Genomic DNA, 17672 nt, shown 5'->3' on the forward strand with positions numbered 1-17672 from the left:
TGGGGGTGCAAATTCCCACTCATAGTTATTGTCAGAATTAAATAAGAATATACATGACTTCTGTGTGCCAGACAATGTGTGAAGTGCTTGGGACACATAAGTGCGTAAGACATGGACCCCACCCTCAAGGAGTTGACTCCAGTAAATCACCAAACATGGTATCTGGTATACAGTAGATGCTCAATAAATATCTGGTTGATGGGCTAATAAATAAGTGAATAGTATATTTTTAACACATGTCAGTTTCTTCTCTACTTCCCCTACCTATCCCATCTACCAACTGATTCTGAGGGAAAAATTAAAGTATATTTCCTTTTAAAAAAACTTTTTATTTCAAATTAACTTTAGACTTACAGAAAGGCTACAAAAACAGTACAAAAAGTTCCCTTATATCCCTCACCTCACTTTTCCAATGTTAACATCTTATGTACCATAGTACGGTGATCAAGAACAGGAAATCAACATTTATACAATACTATTAACTAAACTATAGAATTTATTTGAAATTCACCTATTTTTCCACTAATGTCCTTTTTCTGTCCCAAGATCCTATCTGTGATCACACAGGTACTTAGTTTTAATTCTCCTTAATCTCCTCCAGTCTGTAGCAGCTCCTTAATCTTTCCTTATTTTTCATGACCTTGAGACTTTTGAAGAGTACCATAGTAGGCAGAATTCTAAGATGACCCCTAAGATTCCCACCTCTGGGTGTACATGACTTGTACACACCTTGAGTGTAAGCAGAATCTGTGAATATGATGAGCTATCACTCTCATGATTACATTACTTATCAGTTGACTTTGATTTATCAAAAGAGAGATTACCTGGCGGGCCTGACCTAATCAGGTGAACCCTTAAAAATGACAGGGCCCTTCCTGAAGTGAGAAAGATTGCAAACGTAAGTGGGTCTAAGAAGGTGGTCACATGGCAAAGACCTGACAGCAGCTTCTAGGAGCTGACAGGTACTTGCCTGCCAACAACCAGCTACGCAATGGGGACCTCAGATCTACAGCTACTGGGAAATTATTTCTGCCAACAACTTGGCAGAGCTTGGAAATGTACTTTTGTCTAGTTGAGGCTCCAAATGCAGATATAGCTGGCCAACACCTTGATTTCAGCTTGTGAGACTCTGAATAGAGGACCCAGTCAAAATGTGCTGGACTCCTGACCCACAGAAACTGTGAGATATGGGTGTTATTTTAATCTCCTAAATTTATGATGATTTGTTACGTGGCGACAGAAAACTAGTATAAATATTGATCAGTTATTTGTAGAATGCCTCTAAATTTGGGTTTGTCTGATGTTTTCTCATGATTGGAGTGAAGTTATGTATGCTTGGCGAGAATGCCACAAAAATGATATTGTGTCCTTCTGGGTGCATCGGAGCGAGGTTTTCATGATGTCTACATGTCTTGTTCCTGGTGATGTTTACCTTGGTCACTTGGTTAAGTTGGTGTCCGCCTGGTTTCTCCACCATCAGGTTTTTGTAGTTGATAAGTATCTTGCAGGAGATATTCAGGACTATACAAATCCTGTTTGTCCTCAAACTTTTACCCACTAATTTTAGCATCACCGGTGGATCTCGTCTGAAATATTTATTACTGTGGTATTTGCCTAATGGCGATCTCTATTTCCCTCTTCCTTCTACATTTATTAATGCAATTTCTACTGTAAGGAAGAGCTGTCTCTTCCCCTACTTCTCCCCCATTAAGCTATTTATTTATTTGATTATTTATATCGGTATGGCCTAATGGATATTTGTTTTACCCAATGGATCAAAAAAACTCCAAGCTATCATTATTTTTTGCTTAATTGTCCCAGCTTTGGTCATTAGGAACTCCTTCCCACTGGCTCCTGTGTTCTTTTGACAAGACTGAATCTGGTTTTGAGCTTTTCCTTACTTTCCAGCACACAGGATATTCCTGGCTCCTCTTGTATTTTCCCTGCCCCAGTCCTGGAAGCGACCATTTCTCCCAGGAGAACTGGTTAAGTTTATGGTAGAAGAGTGTTTAGATCTGGGCCCTAAGTGCATCCAGTGTTTGGAGTGTCATTGCTTCTAGACCCTGTCAGGCGATGACGATCAGTAGTATATGAAATATCCTAACCCATACATACTTACACGTCTATATTTCTGCATTTATCTATCTGTATATATATTTTAAAACCATGACTTTTTACTGATACCCCTAATTCCAATCCAATACCACAAGGTTCATTTTAGCTTTCTCTCTTTCCTTATTTATAACTCCTCTCTTCAACAATGAAAATCCCAGCTCTCATTATCTGCTGTTTATTTATTTGTTAAAAACGTGCGGTATTGTATTGTTTTGTTTTGTTTTTCAGAAAAAGTGTTTTCCCCAGAAGCCTGTAGAACGGCCTCCAACCTTACTCCAGAGGTAGGTGACCACAGCAACTGCATTGATCCCTCACTTTCTGTCTCCTCCTAAACCCCACTCCAATATCCCCAGTCACCTCATTACAAACTAAATGAAGCTGGAGTCCTCTGTCCCCCAACCCAAGAGCCAGATGCTCAGGGCCAAGGTAGGATACCTGGAACCTGACATAAATCCGTACTTTCTGCGAAGACCCAAAGGAAGGCATCCTGAGTGGAAGAACTTTTAAAATGTCAGCAATGTGACCCAGAGGTTTTTGAATTGGTTATTGAAAACCTAGAATTCCCTCTGAGTCCTGCCTGATTCTTGTGGATGTTCTCATGCTCCCCCACTACTTCCCACTCAGCCAGACATCGATCATTTAACCTCTGGGTACTCCCTACCAAATGCTGATGGTGATTCAGCTCTGCCTTGCACCCCTCCTGGATATTATTTGTTCCCTCAATTATTCTCTCAACATTATTGAGAGAATCAGTGGGTACTTTGCAATCATGTAGTGCTAAGTAAACCAAAGGGCCCTGGGAAGTGTCTGCAGCAATACCATTGGAGCTCAGCACGAGCAGATGCCCTCTGTCTTGTGACCCGCCTGGTCGTGGGAGCTCAGGGACTGCTCCTCCTGCTGTGACCAACCCTGAGCTGGGAGGCAGAAGTATTCTAAGAATACAGGGAGGGTGAAGCTACTATAGCGAATGGAGTGGCTGACAACACAAGGTGTCCTGGGCATCTCTCAAAATAAGAAGGTCAAAATGCTTTGGCTATTGAATACTTTAAAAATACTCGTTCCTTCATTCAACAGCTATTTGCTGAGTGCCTTACTAAGGGATGAGGAAATGAGAAACTCCACTTCTGCCCTCGAGAAGTTAAGAGTAGGGGCCAGCCCTGTGGCTGAGTGGTTAAGTTCTTGCACTCTGCTTTCATGGCCCACGGTTTAACCGGTTCGGATCCCGGTGCGAACATGGCACCATTCATCAGGCCATGCTGAGGTGGTGTTCCACATAGCACAACTAGAGGCACTCACAACCAGAATATAAAACTATGTATTTGGGGGCTTTGGGGAGAAGAAGGAAAAAAAAAAAGAGAGATTGGCGACAAATATCAGCTCAAGCGCCAATCTTTAAAAAAAAAAAAAAAAAAAAAAGAGCAGAGAATCCAACCACCCCTAGAGCAGGGAATACAATGATAGCTGCCATTTCTTGAAGACCTACTGTGAGCCAGGGATGGTGGTGGTCCACATATTATCTCATTTAACACAAGCAATCATCTTAATGGTAGGTATTATTATTTTTTATAATAATGAGGAAATTAACAATCAGAGAGATAAGGGAGTTTGTCCAAGGTCACACATGTAGTAAATGAAAGAGTCAAAATTGAAATCCAGGTCTGCCTGCACTCCGAAGCTTATATTCATTCCCCCACGTTAGTAAGGTGGGGGTAATCCTTTCACTGAGCAAATATTTATTGAGCAAGGCTTTTTGTTCCAGACATTGTTCTGGGTGCTAGTGATATAAAAGTGAAAAAACAAAGTCTCTGTCTTATGGGGCTCACGTTCTGCTGGAGAAAGACAATAAACAAATAAATATTTAGTATGTCAGGGGTAAGTGCTATGAAGAAAAATTAGGCAGGATGAGAGGGATGGGGGAAGGGAAACTGCTTTTTAAAATAACTCATCAGGGAAGGCTCTGGCAATGTAAAGTTGGAGCAGAGATCTAAAGGAAGTGCAGGAATAAGAGACAAGACTGGCATAAAGAAGAGCTCCCTGCTTTGTCTGCCTGTGGGTTCAGTCTGGAAAAGAGGGGGCGAGATGGGGGTGCAGGTGTTGGGCTCGAAGTTGGAAGACCTGAGCTTTATTTATTGATTTAGTGGGAAATCTTTTCACCTGTGAGCCGAAATTCCCTTCCCTATAGACGAGAATAATGGACCTTGCCCAGCTTCCCGCACGGAGCTGCCATGAGGATGCGATGACACAGCCCACGTGAAAGCACTTTGAAAATAACACAAGTGAAAAAGCAAGACCAGGAGTCAGCTGTGTGACATTCAGTCACACAGAAAGGAAGTCTGTGTAAGAAAATAAAAGGAATTCCTATTTCAGGTGCACCGGTTACCCTAGACATCTTTCTTTTTGAAAAGCTGTCCCAGGCTGAAAAGAGAAATAGGCTGAAAGAAATAAGTATCAGTTTCATAATAAGCCTCTTCTGAAGATCCTTGTTTAACTTACACTAGTCAGAAATTGCATCGCATATTTTATCTAAACTTGGAAAGAGGCTCTGGGATTCGAACTTTAACTCTAATCGCCACGCCCCACCTTGGTTTTTCTTTTCACCACGCCCCCACCGCCCGAACTCCATTTCCCATCATGCCCTGGGCTCCTGTAAGTCGGCAGTCATTGTGACGCGCGTTCCACACCCTTCTGGGAAGTGTAGTTTATTTGCTCGCTAGCTGCGGGAAGATCTAGGGCTGCGGACTACCACTCCCGTGAGGTAGTGCGTAATTCCACCCCTTTCGCGGCGTCTTCGAACGCGCCGCGGCAGCCATGTTGGACGTGGCCAGCACAGGGGCCGGCATCAGGAGGTAATCGAAGCAGCTGTCACGATGCTGGGGTCCACGGTGTTGCGAAGAACAGCGCTGGCGCCGCGGCTCCTCCAGCTGCTTAGGTCCTCATCGCTCCGGAGCCATGGAGGTGCCTCCGGCCTGAGTGTAACCACTGGGGGCCGCGGGGAGCCGCAGTGGCTGAGGGCGGCCGTCGGGGGGCGCCCTGGAACATCGCCGGCCTTACTCACCAGAGGAGGGGCAGCCACCGGGGGGCGCCAGGGAGGACGCACCGAGACCCAGTGCCTCGCAGCCGCCACCTGGGGACGTCTTCCTATCCCCGAAGAAACACTCCCAGGACAGGACAGCTGGAATGGTGTTCCCAGCAGGGCAGGACTGGGCTTGTGGGCCCTGGCCACGGCGCTGGTGGTTCACTGTTACAGCAAGAGCCCATCCAACAAGGGTGATTATCGGAACAGTCTGGGTTCGAGGAAGGGAGAGGCGGGAGGAATATCCTGACTTCATATCTTTGGAGGGTGGGAGTTGCTTATAGATTTAGACTGCCAGAGCCTCAGTCCTGGAGGGACCCCAGACATCATGTGGTCCCAGGGCAGGGTGTTGCACAGGAGTGCTCAGCCTCTCTGAATTGTATCGTTTCCCATCATAGGACAGCCTCCCTGTTTTGGTCATCACTTTGTCTGTCTGTACAATGGGAGCATGGGACTAAACATCTAAAATTAGGGCATGGTTCTTTTATGCTCTAATATTCTGCCTGGTCCAATTCCTCTTTTAAGAGGTCTCCAGGAAACTGCCGCCTGTTTTAAGGGCAACAACCAGATGGTTTACAGTAGTTGCATCCCTGAGGTGGCCTAAGAAAGGAAGAAGAACCTTGGCTTCACTGCCGTCTTTGCCACTGCTCATGCCTTGCTCCTCTCTGGTTTCAGTTTCCCCATGTACTCAGTGAAGGGTGATTTCTCAGTACTCTTACAGTGCTGTTATTCTGACTTCTCTTGGAGTTCAGCAGCTTGGGTCTGTCTCTCAGTCTCCCAGGGATTTGCTGTGCCTGGTCTCAGACGTGAGATGATTGTCCCATGTAGGGCAGTTGGCAGAAGGAAGTTAGCTCAGTAGAGACCCAAAGCAGCCATGGGTGCTGGCTGACGCAGGTCGGCATCTCACCTGGGTGCATAGAGCTGAGCAGGGACTAGGAGAGTGGGCAGAGAGCCAGACTTCTGGCCTCTCTGAGTCCAGCCACTCAGGCTCTCAGGGAGGACGACTGTAAGGGAGGAGACTCAGATACGGTGTTCATAGATTCCGTGCTCTGAGACTTTGGAACAAGATGGGGTACTCCCGTGACATTCATTTGTTTATTCAGCAGGATGTGGCCAGCTGTAAAGGAAGGGCCGTGGACTGGCAATGAGGGCACCTGGGGTCTTGTTTGGTTACCTCTCATTCCCATTATGACTTTGTACTCTCACTCCTCCTCACGGGCCCTCTGTTTCCTTATCTGCAAAACAAGGCTGTTGAAATAGAGACTAAGGGTTCTTCTAGCTTAGGCAAGCTATGGTTCTGTAACTTTCAGCATTTTTTTGAATACACTCTGAGTGCCTGGTTTGGGCTAGATGTGGAACTCCTAAATTAACAAGTCAATTAAAGAGTCAGTGCAGGCAGTTAGGCCTGTGGGTCTAGTGAGTGATCTGAGTATTGTTGTTGGGGGATTAGAGGCCCAGCACAGTCAGGAAAGTCTTCCCAGAAGATTGGAGATCCCTGGAGGATGGGGAATTTGAACTTGACTTCTGAAGGATAGGGTAAGAGATGAAAGGGAGAGTGACACTGTGAGCTCCATGAAAGCAGGGAATGCATCTTATCTTTTTCAGGTTGATACCAGCTCCTTTCCCTAATGCCTTCGCATTGTTTGTCCACCATAGTATCTGGAATTTAGTAGGTCTCAGTAAATGTGTCTCAAGTTGGATTGTGTTCCATGCAAAGGCTTCAGGGAATGAAGATAAGGGAGTCGCAGGTCAGCATTGGTGTATTCCGGGGCTAACAGGCTGGCCAGGCTGGTTGGAGGACAGGGGGCGTCTTTGGAATGAGGTGAGAGCAGGTGGAGTGGGATCTGGATGTCAGGCAGAGGGGTTTGGAGGGTTTGGGATTTTTCCTGTAGGCAGTGGAGAGCCGTGGAAAGTTGGTGAACAGGAATGTCCTGAGGCCAGTGTGTTTAGGTGGACTGGGGGAAGGCATCCAAGGTCTTGCCTTTGAGGTTCTTGGGGACTCTGGACTGGACTTTGTGGCCCGTGAACCCCAGCAAGGAGACCAGGATCTGTTTACCAAAATAGATAATGACCCCAACCATGACCAGTTCCAACCCTTCTGACTGGCTGGCTACCTGTCCCCTGACTTGGAGTTGTGACCTGAGGCCCTCCGTGCAGTGTAGTAGATACAATGTAGTAGATTTAGGAGCCAGGAGGCCCTGGTTTTGATTGCAGCTCATTCGTCACTCAGTCTGTGACCTTGCAGAAGCCGCTTGTTTCTGAAATGCGAGGGGAGAGTGGCTACAGCAATATCTGAGTAAGGCTTCTTCCCCTTCCAGCTGGGGGCCGCCCAAGCCTGCCTGGGTGTGTGGTTGGAGAACAGTCGAGGAAGATAACCAAGAAAGACCTGGCCCTGGAATCTAGGCCAGGAGGCATATGCGTATATCTGAACCACAGAACTGGTTTGCATATGCACAACGAGGTGGGTATCTTATCCCTCTTGTACAGATAAGGAAACTGAGGCTCAGGAGGTTAGGTGAGTTGGCCAGGTCATACAGCAAGTAAGTGGCAGAGTTGGGACTGGAGCCCAGGTCTTTCTGCCTCCGGATCCTGTTGTTTCCACCATGTTTCAGGTCTTTCTGCGTCTGGATCCTCTTGTTTCCACCCTGTTCCAGGTTTCAGTGGGTGTCCCTTGGCTGGACTGAGGGCTCCCTGAGGCAGGGTTGGGTGTGAGTCTGTCCACTGCCCAACAATGGAGTTCAGAACCAGCTGGGTGCAGAGTGCTCCCTGGGCACTTCATATTGGACTGCATATTTGAAAGAATTGTGCCTCTGCTGTTGACGTGTGAGATTTTTTCTAAGTCAGGCAGTTTTTCTTTGTGGCCACAAGGTGGTGCCAACAGCCTGCAGGCTACCCAGGCCAAACTTACCATTGCCTTTCTGCTAGGCCTGGTGATTCCTAAGGGATTGGAACCCTCTGTTTTGAGTCTGCCTTTGCTGGACGTGACACTGGGGAGTTTGCAGATTTTTTCAACCGTCATTTCATCTCAGCATCCTTGTGAAGCTGGCAGGGCAAGGATTATTGCCCCTGCTTTGTAGTCAGAGAACTGGGTTGAGACAGAAAAGCGCTGCCCCAGCACATGGTGATTAGGGGGCAGGTGTGTTGGAGCCATGTCTCCTGACTCCTGGTTGAGACTGTCTCCTCTCTCAGGGCCTCACACCCCAGCCTGCTCCTCCCCATTGTGTCTGTCCCACTGAGTTTGTGACCTGTGACATCGAGAATCAAAACTGGGCTGAGATACTGGAATTGGGAGAGTGGAGCAAGGTAGGGGAATGATTAGTGACAGCAGTGATGGTCACATAAACATATTATACAGGGCTGCATAGCTAATGCAGAGTGAAGGGATTCACACACTGAGCGTTTACTCTGGGTACCACATGGTGCTAGCACTTCTGGATCCCGGGATGATGAGAGGAGTTAAGAGTTTGGGCTCTCTGTAGAAAGATGTGGAAGACAGGTTGTTAAGAGTGGATACCACTTGGGCAGGGGATGATTAGCTTTCTCTTTTTATACCTTGGCATCACCATAAACCCATGTTTCTGAAGTGCTTCCATTTCCGCTGTCTTATTGGGCCCTCCAAGCAGTCCTGAGGGGTAGGTCCTGGCCAGGGATCTGACCAGTGCCCCCTCTCTCTTCAGATGCAGCCCTGATGGAAGCTGCTCGCGCCAACAATGTCCAAGAAGTCCGCAGGTGAGTGTCGAACCCCAGGCCCTTCCTTCCCGCACAGGAAGGGCTCCATGGGGTGCGCCCCTTTCTCTGGTGATGACTGCCTTGGAGGAAATCCTCATGCTAAGCTGGGAGCTGAACTCTTGACTTCCCTGTAGTCACTGAGTCGCCTGGGCTCCTTGGCTCAGGTCAACTCTTAGATATTTTAAGGTAGAGAGTCAGCCCCCATATCTTTTCTGACCCCAAACATCCCTGGATCTTTCCACTGTCATGTTCTTCGCAGGGCGTGGTTTGGAGTCCCTCCACATTCTGTGGGTTCTTCACTCAATCTTTCAATTTGCTCTTGTTTCTCTATGGCACTGGTCACGTGTTATTGCTTATTGCCTGGATGGGGTGCAGGTGGGCACCCATGGAGAGGATTGAGGATTTGGGAGGCAGCTGGAAGAGACCTTTCTGCCAGGTCTTCTGGGGCTAGAAAGACCTTCCTGCAGTGCTGGGGTGCACAGGCTGTGGGCCCCTGCCCAGGGGCTGACGGTGTTTCTCGAACCTCCCTGGCTCAGCTGGGCCCCTTCTGATTTGAGGCTTGTTCTGGGGTGGTGGTTGGACTCAGTGTGGGGCTTAGCCTGGTGCCAGGGGCAGGACAGTCTGTGTCCAGGATGGATGCTCAGATGGGGGCCAGCATAGGACATCAGTATGGGCTGTTGGTGAGGGGCAGAGATTTTATTATTGGTGAAACTAGTGGCCCCCCTGGGCCTAATCTTGTCCTTTTTGGCCCTTCGCCATAGGATACCCTCCCTTCCCTGCCACCACGTCCACATTTTAGACAGGAAGTCAGGTGTTTGGAATGGCTGTCCCTGCACCCAGTGCCACACACCCTTGGTGTTCTTCCCCACTTCAGCTGCCTGAACGTATAAGCAAGTGTAGAAAGGCAGCCACGGCCCCACCAAGACTTACTGCTTTGATTCCCTTTCATTTGATCTGCAGCATTACTGTTGATTCTCAAGGGTGCTTTTGAGTATTAATGTTCAAGGCTTAGTTTTTAATAAACCACTTTTGGAAGTATGGGCTGGGAGTTGTTTCTTAGCCAAATAAATATGATGGAGCAATAGTTTAATAAACATGTGATGATGCATCTTAAAAACCAAGCACAGATGTCAGCTTGTTGTTATAAGAGCCATTTATAACTGCAGGCTGTGCATGGCATCTTCATTCCCCCAGAAGGAGATGAGCCTCACTTCCTTCTGCTGCAGAACAAGGGAGCGAGGGGGCAGAAACAGGCTGTGCCCCCTCCGTGCAGGCCTTTGCTGACCCTGGATTCACCGGTTGGTAACTGCTAAGGGCTGCGGGCTGCTGCTTTCCTCCTGCAGCCCAGCGTGGGCAGCACATTTGCAGAGCAGCGGTGCTGTGAGTCCACCTTTCCATCACCCGGGCAGGCTGAGTTTACCCTGTTCTCTTGAGCCACCAAGTGTTGATTATTTTAGCTTTTTCAAATTCACATTTTTTAATAGCAGTTAAACACCTGTGTGCGGCATACAGAAAGTCATTGAATTTATGTTGTGTGTATGACTCAGAACATTTATTCTTGGCTGTGAGGATAGAGTCTCGAGGGGCCTTTCTTGTGTGTCCCCAGTCTCTGACCTGCTTTTCCCCTGCCTCCTCTTGTCCCAACTCCCTTAGTCATGATTCAGTCAGAATCTCCCTTTATCCCTTGTGAGGGAGTCAAAGATGAGCAAGGCATAGACCTTACCCTTCAGCTTGGCAATCTCCCCACTGCGCTCCTCCCCACTCCCCCAGAAGCAAAGATCAGGGAGCAAGCTGAGCAAAGGCAGGGTGCAGGAGCTGCTGCTGGCTGCTGGGCCCAGTGAACATGCAGATGCTGCTGAGGTGGGGCTGGTGCAGGGTTGCAGGGTGTGGGGAAAGAGGGAAGGTGGTTTGAGAGAAACTGGAATGAGCAAGGCCTGGAATGTCTGTAGTAAGGAGTTTGAATTAACCTATAAGCAGTGGGGAGACATGGGAGGTTTGTGAGCAGGGGAATTACCCAGTTAAGGTCATTCAGAAGGTTGAAGGATGAACTGAACTGGGGAAAGGCTGAAGGCAGATCTGTTAACAGGCTGTTTCAATAAGGCACATTCAGCGGGCCAGCCCTGTGGCCAGTGGTTAAGTTCGTGCGCTCCGCTGTGGTGGCCCAGGGTTTCGCCGGTTCGGATCCTGGGCGCAGACATGCACTGCTCGTCAGGCCACGTTGAGGCAGTGTCCCTCATGCCACAACTAGAAGGACCTGCATCTGAGATATACAACTATGTACGGGGGGTTTGGGAAGATAAAGCAGAAAAAAAAAGAAAGAAGGAAGATTGGCAACAGTTGTTAGCTCAGGTGCCAATCTTTAAAAAAAAAAAAGATTCAAGCGATGAAGGCCTGAATTAGGACATCCTTCCTTCCTTCCCTCCTTCTCACCCCAAACAGTTCCTGCTTATGAATGAATGAGTGGGCCTCTGCTGGGCATTGGACATGCAGGGGTGACCCAGGCTCTGGTTTCAAGGAAACAGATGTGTAACCTATCAATTACAGTTCTTCCTGCTAACAGAACTAGGCCTAGAGTTGGTGGGGGTGGGGTGAGCCTGACCATCCTCACTAGAAGGAAACTTTGGAATTTCTGCAGCAGGTCTGTATTCAGCCTTTCTGTGCCCTAGACTCTGCACAAGTGCTTCATGCTGCTCTTAATTTCTTTCTCTGTGTGTCCTTGCTGTTAGCTCTGCCCAGCAGACCTGGCTATAGCAGGATAGAGTCCCGCTCTCAATTTTTTTTTTTTTTTAAAGATTTTATTTTTTTTTCCTTTTTCTCCCCAAAGCCCCCTGGTACATAGTTGTATATTCTTCGGCCACGGGGCCAGCCCCCCCGCTCTCAATTTTTAAAAAAAACTTAAGACATAGTGTATATATGGTTGGGTCATTATGTATGTGATCAGTGTGGTCAGTGATATCAGTATTTGGAATAAAACTCAGACCTGGTGAATAATATTGTCCTCTCCCTTTCTTCCCCCTTCCCCTCTCTGAGGCTCTGTGCTGTGTGTGTCTGCCTTGATGACCCCTACCCTCTGCAGTCCCAGAGCCTTGGGAGAGCTCTGGATAGTGCAGGGCAGCAGCCTGAGGCTCTTCTGCTCAGAGGGGAGGTGCTTCATCCTCCTCTTTAAGGACACTCTGTAACCTGCAGTTTCTGGGTCCTGGGCACGTGCCCTCCACACAGACTGCCCTCTGTACTCTCTGCTCATTACCCTCTGCTTAATTCCTCCCAGCCTTCCAGGCTCAGCGCAAGCACTAGGGCCCTTATGAAGCCTTCCTTGACTCCTCCCAGCTGGGCATGGTCTCCCCTTGCTTTGTCCCGCACCTTCCTTCTGGTCTGGGAGAGTAGGAGGTTCATCCAGGAAGGGCCCTGCCTGCCTGTGGCAAGAGAGGAATCCTTTTCTAGAAGAGAAGTGGAAGGTCAGGTGAAAGAAGCAGGGCTGAATGAAGCAGTCTGTCCATGAACAGGAAGACCAGCAAGGTTCACATGCTGACAGAATCAGGGACAGATCAGGAATCCTCACAGAGTATGAGATGATCAAGCCAGCAGCTCTGGGCAGCCACCCTGACGTGTGGGCATCGTTGACCTGCTTTATGTGGAGCTAACCCCCCAGGTGTGGTGTGGGCCTGCCTGGCTCTAGGGGCAGGGCAGGATCTGCCACTCTCCAGCCTCTGTTCTTTATATTAAGAAGGTTGTGAGCTAGCCTTCACCTTCAACCACTGGATTGTGTGCTTCCCCAGGGCACAGGCAAGGTCTGATTCCCCACATATCTTACCCTGTTCTCCAGCACAGTGGAACTTGAGGAGAGTTGCTTTTTACTGACTTTTCAGCATACCTGAAGCAGGCAGAGTCCTATTTCCATACTCCCATTGGCTATATCAGAGGGAGGCTGGGTCCCTTCTTCTTTCCTTCCTTCTCTGCTCCTCTCTCCCTGTGTGGCACCCACTCCCTTCCTTCTCCCCCAAGGCACTTAAAGCTTGTTAGGACATTCAACTCTGGTTCTTCGGGAGTGGAGGTCCCCTGTTCCACCTGTCAGTTGCATGAGCAGGTGGCCCTACTCCTGGCTGCAGCCTAAAGCCGAGCCTGGCGTCTGGAATCAGGAATCACTCACCCGAAACCAGGGCACAGGGCAGACTGAAGGCACATCTGTCCAGGCTCAGGCTGAGCCTTGTGAGGAACTCTGAGGACTGGGAGAAGTAAGGCCTCCTGTCCTCCTGGTGGAGATCACATTTCCTTCAGAGCAAACTTGAGTGAAAGACAATACCCCCACCCATTTCCTCTCTCCCAACAGGGAGCTGAGCCTGTCTGCTGAGTGCTTAACTTGGGGTTGTTCATCAACCTGAACATTCTCCAATGAAGAAAGCCTGATGGTATAAATCTTGGACTTCAGACTGCCTGCCCTTTCTCTCCAGGATTCATTTGTTCATTTGATGAAAAGTTACTGAGCACTTGTCATATTCTGTGTCCTGTGCTTGGCACAGAGGACACCGGACCAGGCATGATTCCTCCCCTCGATGAAGGAGTATGAGGAAGACCGTGGCAACACAGTGTGATCAGTGCTGTGAGATGCTGTTTGGTGTTGCTAGATCACAGTCTTGAGTCCTGGAGGGATGGAGATAGGTAGCGACCTGGTCATGGAGGGCATTGTCCATTTGTCCCTCAGTCTGCCATCTGTCCTGCCTGTCCTCTGTGCTTTGCTCTGAGTTGAATTTGTGTTGGTGGCAACACAGTGAGGAAGGAGAAGCAGTCGGTGCCCTGGAGGAACTCATTAACCGCCTTCCCAGGTGAGGAGAGAGCACATGAATCAAAAATTAAGAACCAGCGAGCCAGCCCTCATGGCCTAGTAGTTAAAGTTTGGCGCGCTCTGCTTCAGCGACCCAGGTTTGCTTCCTGGTCATGGAACTACACCACCTGTCAGTAGCCATGCTGAGGTGGCAGCTCACATAGGAGAACTAGAAGGACCTACAACTAGAATACACAACTATGTACTGGGACTTGGGGGAGGGGAAAAAAAGGAAGATTAGCAACAGATGTTAGCTCAGGGTGAATGTATCCCTGAAAAAAAAAAAAAATTAAGAATCAGCGAAACAAGGCACAAGTTGCCTACCTTCTATGAACCTAAGTAACATGGAGATGATGATATCCATAAACTATAGAGTTGTAGAGTGTTTATAATTAACAAATCATTCATTCAACCAATATTTATAAGTGCTTATTAGGCACTAGGCATTGGGCTGAGTGCTGGAGATAGAGTAAGGAACAAGATTGGTTCTTGTCCCTGGATGTCCCAGCCTGGGGCTTGAAGCACTGCTGTCTATGTGCCATTAGTAACTGTGTCAGAAGTGAAACCTAGGATTCTAAAAATCGTATATTCCTTCTGTAACCTTTTGCTGCCTTCCAGCGTCCTTGCTTTCAAAAACCTGTGTGGGTTACACCCTAGCATTCAAAAAATGGTGTGATGATCTTAGGGAGCTCTTACTACAAGCATCCAATTACAAGAGTGATGCCAGAGCCCTTATGGTACTTATAGTCTAACTGGGAGCCAGATGATTAATTAGGCAATTATAATTATGTACTTCAAAATGAAGTACAATTCGTCTTTTCAACAAACGGTGCTGGGACAACTGGATATCCACATGCGAAAAAATGCAGTTGGATCCCTACATCACACCATACAGAAAAATTAACTCAAAATGGATCATAGACCTAAATGTAAGAGCCAAAACCATAAAACTCTTGGAAGAAGATCTAAGAGTAAATCATCATGACCTTAGGTTAGGTAAAGCCTTCTTAGATATGGCTCCAAAACACAAGAAACCAAAGGAGAAAAAAGTTAAATTTGGCTTCATCAAAATTAAATACTTTTGTGTTCAAAGGAAACTACCCAGAAAGTGAAAAGGCCCTCCCACAGAATGGAAAAAAATATTTTCAAGTCAGGTATCTGATAAGAGATTTCAATCCAGAATATATGAAGAACTCTTAAAACTCAACAATGAAAAGATAGCCCAATTTAAAAATAGACAAAGGATCTGAATAGACATTTCTCCAAAGAAGATACTCAAATGCCCAATAAGCGCATGAAAAGGCACTCGCATCCTTAGTCATTTTCAGGGAAATGCAAATCAAAACCACAATGAGATACCACTTCACACCCAGTAGGATGGCTAGAATCAGAAAGACATAAAAGCAAGTGTTGGTGAAGATGTGGAGAAACTGGACCCCTCATACAGTGCTGGTGGGGATGTGAAATGGTGTAACTACTATGGAAAGCAATCGGCAGTTCTTGAAAATGTTAAACCTAGAGTTACCTTATGACCCAGCAAGTCTCCTGGGTATATACCCCACAGAAACGAAAACGTGTACAGTAATGTACTTGTACGTGGGTGTTGATAGCAGCATTATTCGTAATAGCCCAAAGAGGGAAACAACCCCAAAGTCCATTAACTGATGAATGGATAAATAAAAATATGATATAGCCATACAGTGGAATACTACTCATCAATACAAAAGAATGAAGTACTGATGACCTGCTACAACATGAATGAATCTTGAAAGCATTATGCTAACTGAAAGAAGCCAGACACAAAAAACCACATATTATATGATTCAATTTATGTAAAATGTCTCGAATAGACAAATCCGTAGAGACAGAAAGTAGGTTAGTGATTGCCAGGGATTGGAGAGGTTGAGGTGGGGAGGAATAGGGAGTGACTGCTAATGGGTCCAGTTTCTTTTGGGGATGATGAAAATGTTGTGGAGTTAGTAGTGAAGATTGTACAACTCTGAATATACTAAAAACAATCGAGCTGTACTTTTAATGGGTGGACTCTGTGCTATGTGAATTATATCTCAATAAAACTTTTTAAAGAGTGAAGTACAAGACAGTTGGGAATCTAACCTGGAGTAGGGGAGGGGTGGAGGTGGTATGTATCAGTAGGGAAATCCTCTGAGTATGTGAGATTGAAGTGAACTCTGCAGGATGAAGAGAAAGGTGGAAGAACGTTCAGTTAGAGGAACAGTAGGTGGAATGCCCTGAGTCAAGAAAAGATGTGAAGAAATGGAGGAATTGAGAGAAGGCCAATGTGACTGGACTCTCAAGACCAATGGGGAGAGTGGCACGAAATGAAATTGGAGAGTTAAGCAAGGGCCATACCACACTGGGTCTGTCAGCCATGCTAATAATTTTTATTTTTATCCGAAGAGCAGTGGGCGACCATTGAAGAATTTTAAGCCTGGGTGTGAGTGTGTGAGAGAGACACACACACACACAAAGACACGGTGACATGATCTAGATCTGTAATTTTAAAAGATCACTCTGATTGTTCCATGGAGAAGAGACAAGACACGGTGGCATGATCTAGATCTGTAATTTTAAAAGATCACTGGTTGCTCCGTGGAGAACAGATTGATAGAGAGCCATGGTGGATGCGGAAAGACTGGTTGAAAGCAACTGGAGTAGTCCAGATGGGAGAGGAGGATGGCAGCTGGTGATTTGGACTAAGACGTCAGTAGCAGAGATGGAAGAAGTAAGCCAGACAGGACTTGGTGATGGTCAGACAGACCATCTGTCTGCCCGATACATACTACACACTCAATAAATGCACTCAATAAATGAATGAATGAATAGAATTGGATAGGTAGTTTAGGGGGAAGAGAATGAATTTCAGTTTTCTAGTGTGATCTACTGCATAGATGCTATTGCCATTCACTAAGATGAGGATGCTGGAAGAGGAATGGATTTGGGGGGAAAGATTATGAGTTCAGGTTTTTTGTTTTTTTTTTTTTTTGAGGAAGATTAGCCCTGAGCTAACATCTGCTGCCAATCCTCCTCTTTTTGCTGAGGAAGACTGGCCCTGAGCTAACATCCGTGCCCATCTTCCTTCATTTTGTATGTGGAACGCCTACCACAGCATGGCTTGTCAAGCGGTGCCACGTCTGCACCCAGGATCTGAACTGGCAAACCCCGGGCCACCAAAGCAGAACATGCGAACTTAACCCCTGCATGACCGGGCCAGCCCCATGAGTTCAGTTTTGAACATCGTGAATTTAACATGCCAGTGAGATATTCAAGTGAAAATGTCAACTAGGCAGTTGAATGTATGGGTCTTTCTGACTCATCCCGCTCTACCATGCTGCCTCTCAAACAAAATCTCAATCATTAGTTTAAAGATTGTTTTGATGTGTTGTTTTGATGCTTTTAGAAAATAAAAGACTTCATACTAGCCCAGACTTGTTTACTAGATGACTTTGGAAAAAGTCTGATTTGGTTTGTAGTTCAGGAAGGAAGAAAGGGTTGGGTTTTGTTGAGGGCTAAACACATTTATTCTAGCTTTGCATTGATGACTTGCTTTGGTTCTTGTCCCTGGATTCCCCAGCTTGGGGCTTGAGGCACTTGCTGTCCGTGTGCCAGGATTAAGGTGTCCAGAATGTGCTTAGCTACAGCATAGGTAAATGTTCTGCACATTAATCCAGGGACTTTATCTAATTAACAAAACCTCTGGCTGGTAAATACATTTGGCTGTCTCGGGGCCTCAGAGAGGCTGTCTGTTTATCGATTGTTGTATCATTTTGGCTGGATGGGAAGACATTAATGATGGCATCAGAGCAGCCAAAACATCCAACTCTCTTAACCAGTAAATATGTAAATATCCTTGTGGCTTGCAGTAGATTGCAGCAAAAGCTTTTTCCTAGACCAAAGGTCAGGGCCTAACTGGCATCA

General features: G+C 46.9%; 1 protein-coding gene across 1 annotated transcript in view; it reads left to right on the forward strand.

Moving 5' to 3' along the window:
- Positions 1-4892: 4892 nt before the first annotated feature.
- Positions 4893-17672, forward strand: part of CLPB (ClpB family mitochondrial disaggregase) — a 140836-nt gene continuing 128056 nt past the window's right edge. The window contains exons 1-2 of the mRNA XM_014842026.3: positions 4893-5382; positions 8866-8917. Of these exons, the coding sequence (XP_014697512.3) occupies positions 4983-5382; positions 8866-8917 (452 nt within the window). The 5' untranslated portion in view covers positions 4893-4982. The remainder of the gene's footprint in view (positions 5383-8865; positions 8918-17672) is intronic.

This window comes from Equus asinus, chromosome 20 (assembly GCF_041296235.1).
Source record: "Equus asinus isolate D_3611 breed Donkey chromosome 20, EquAss-T2T_v2, whole genome shotgun sequence".
NCBI lineage: Eukaryota > Metazoa > Chordata > Mammalia > Perissodactyla > Equidae > Equus > Equus asinus.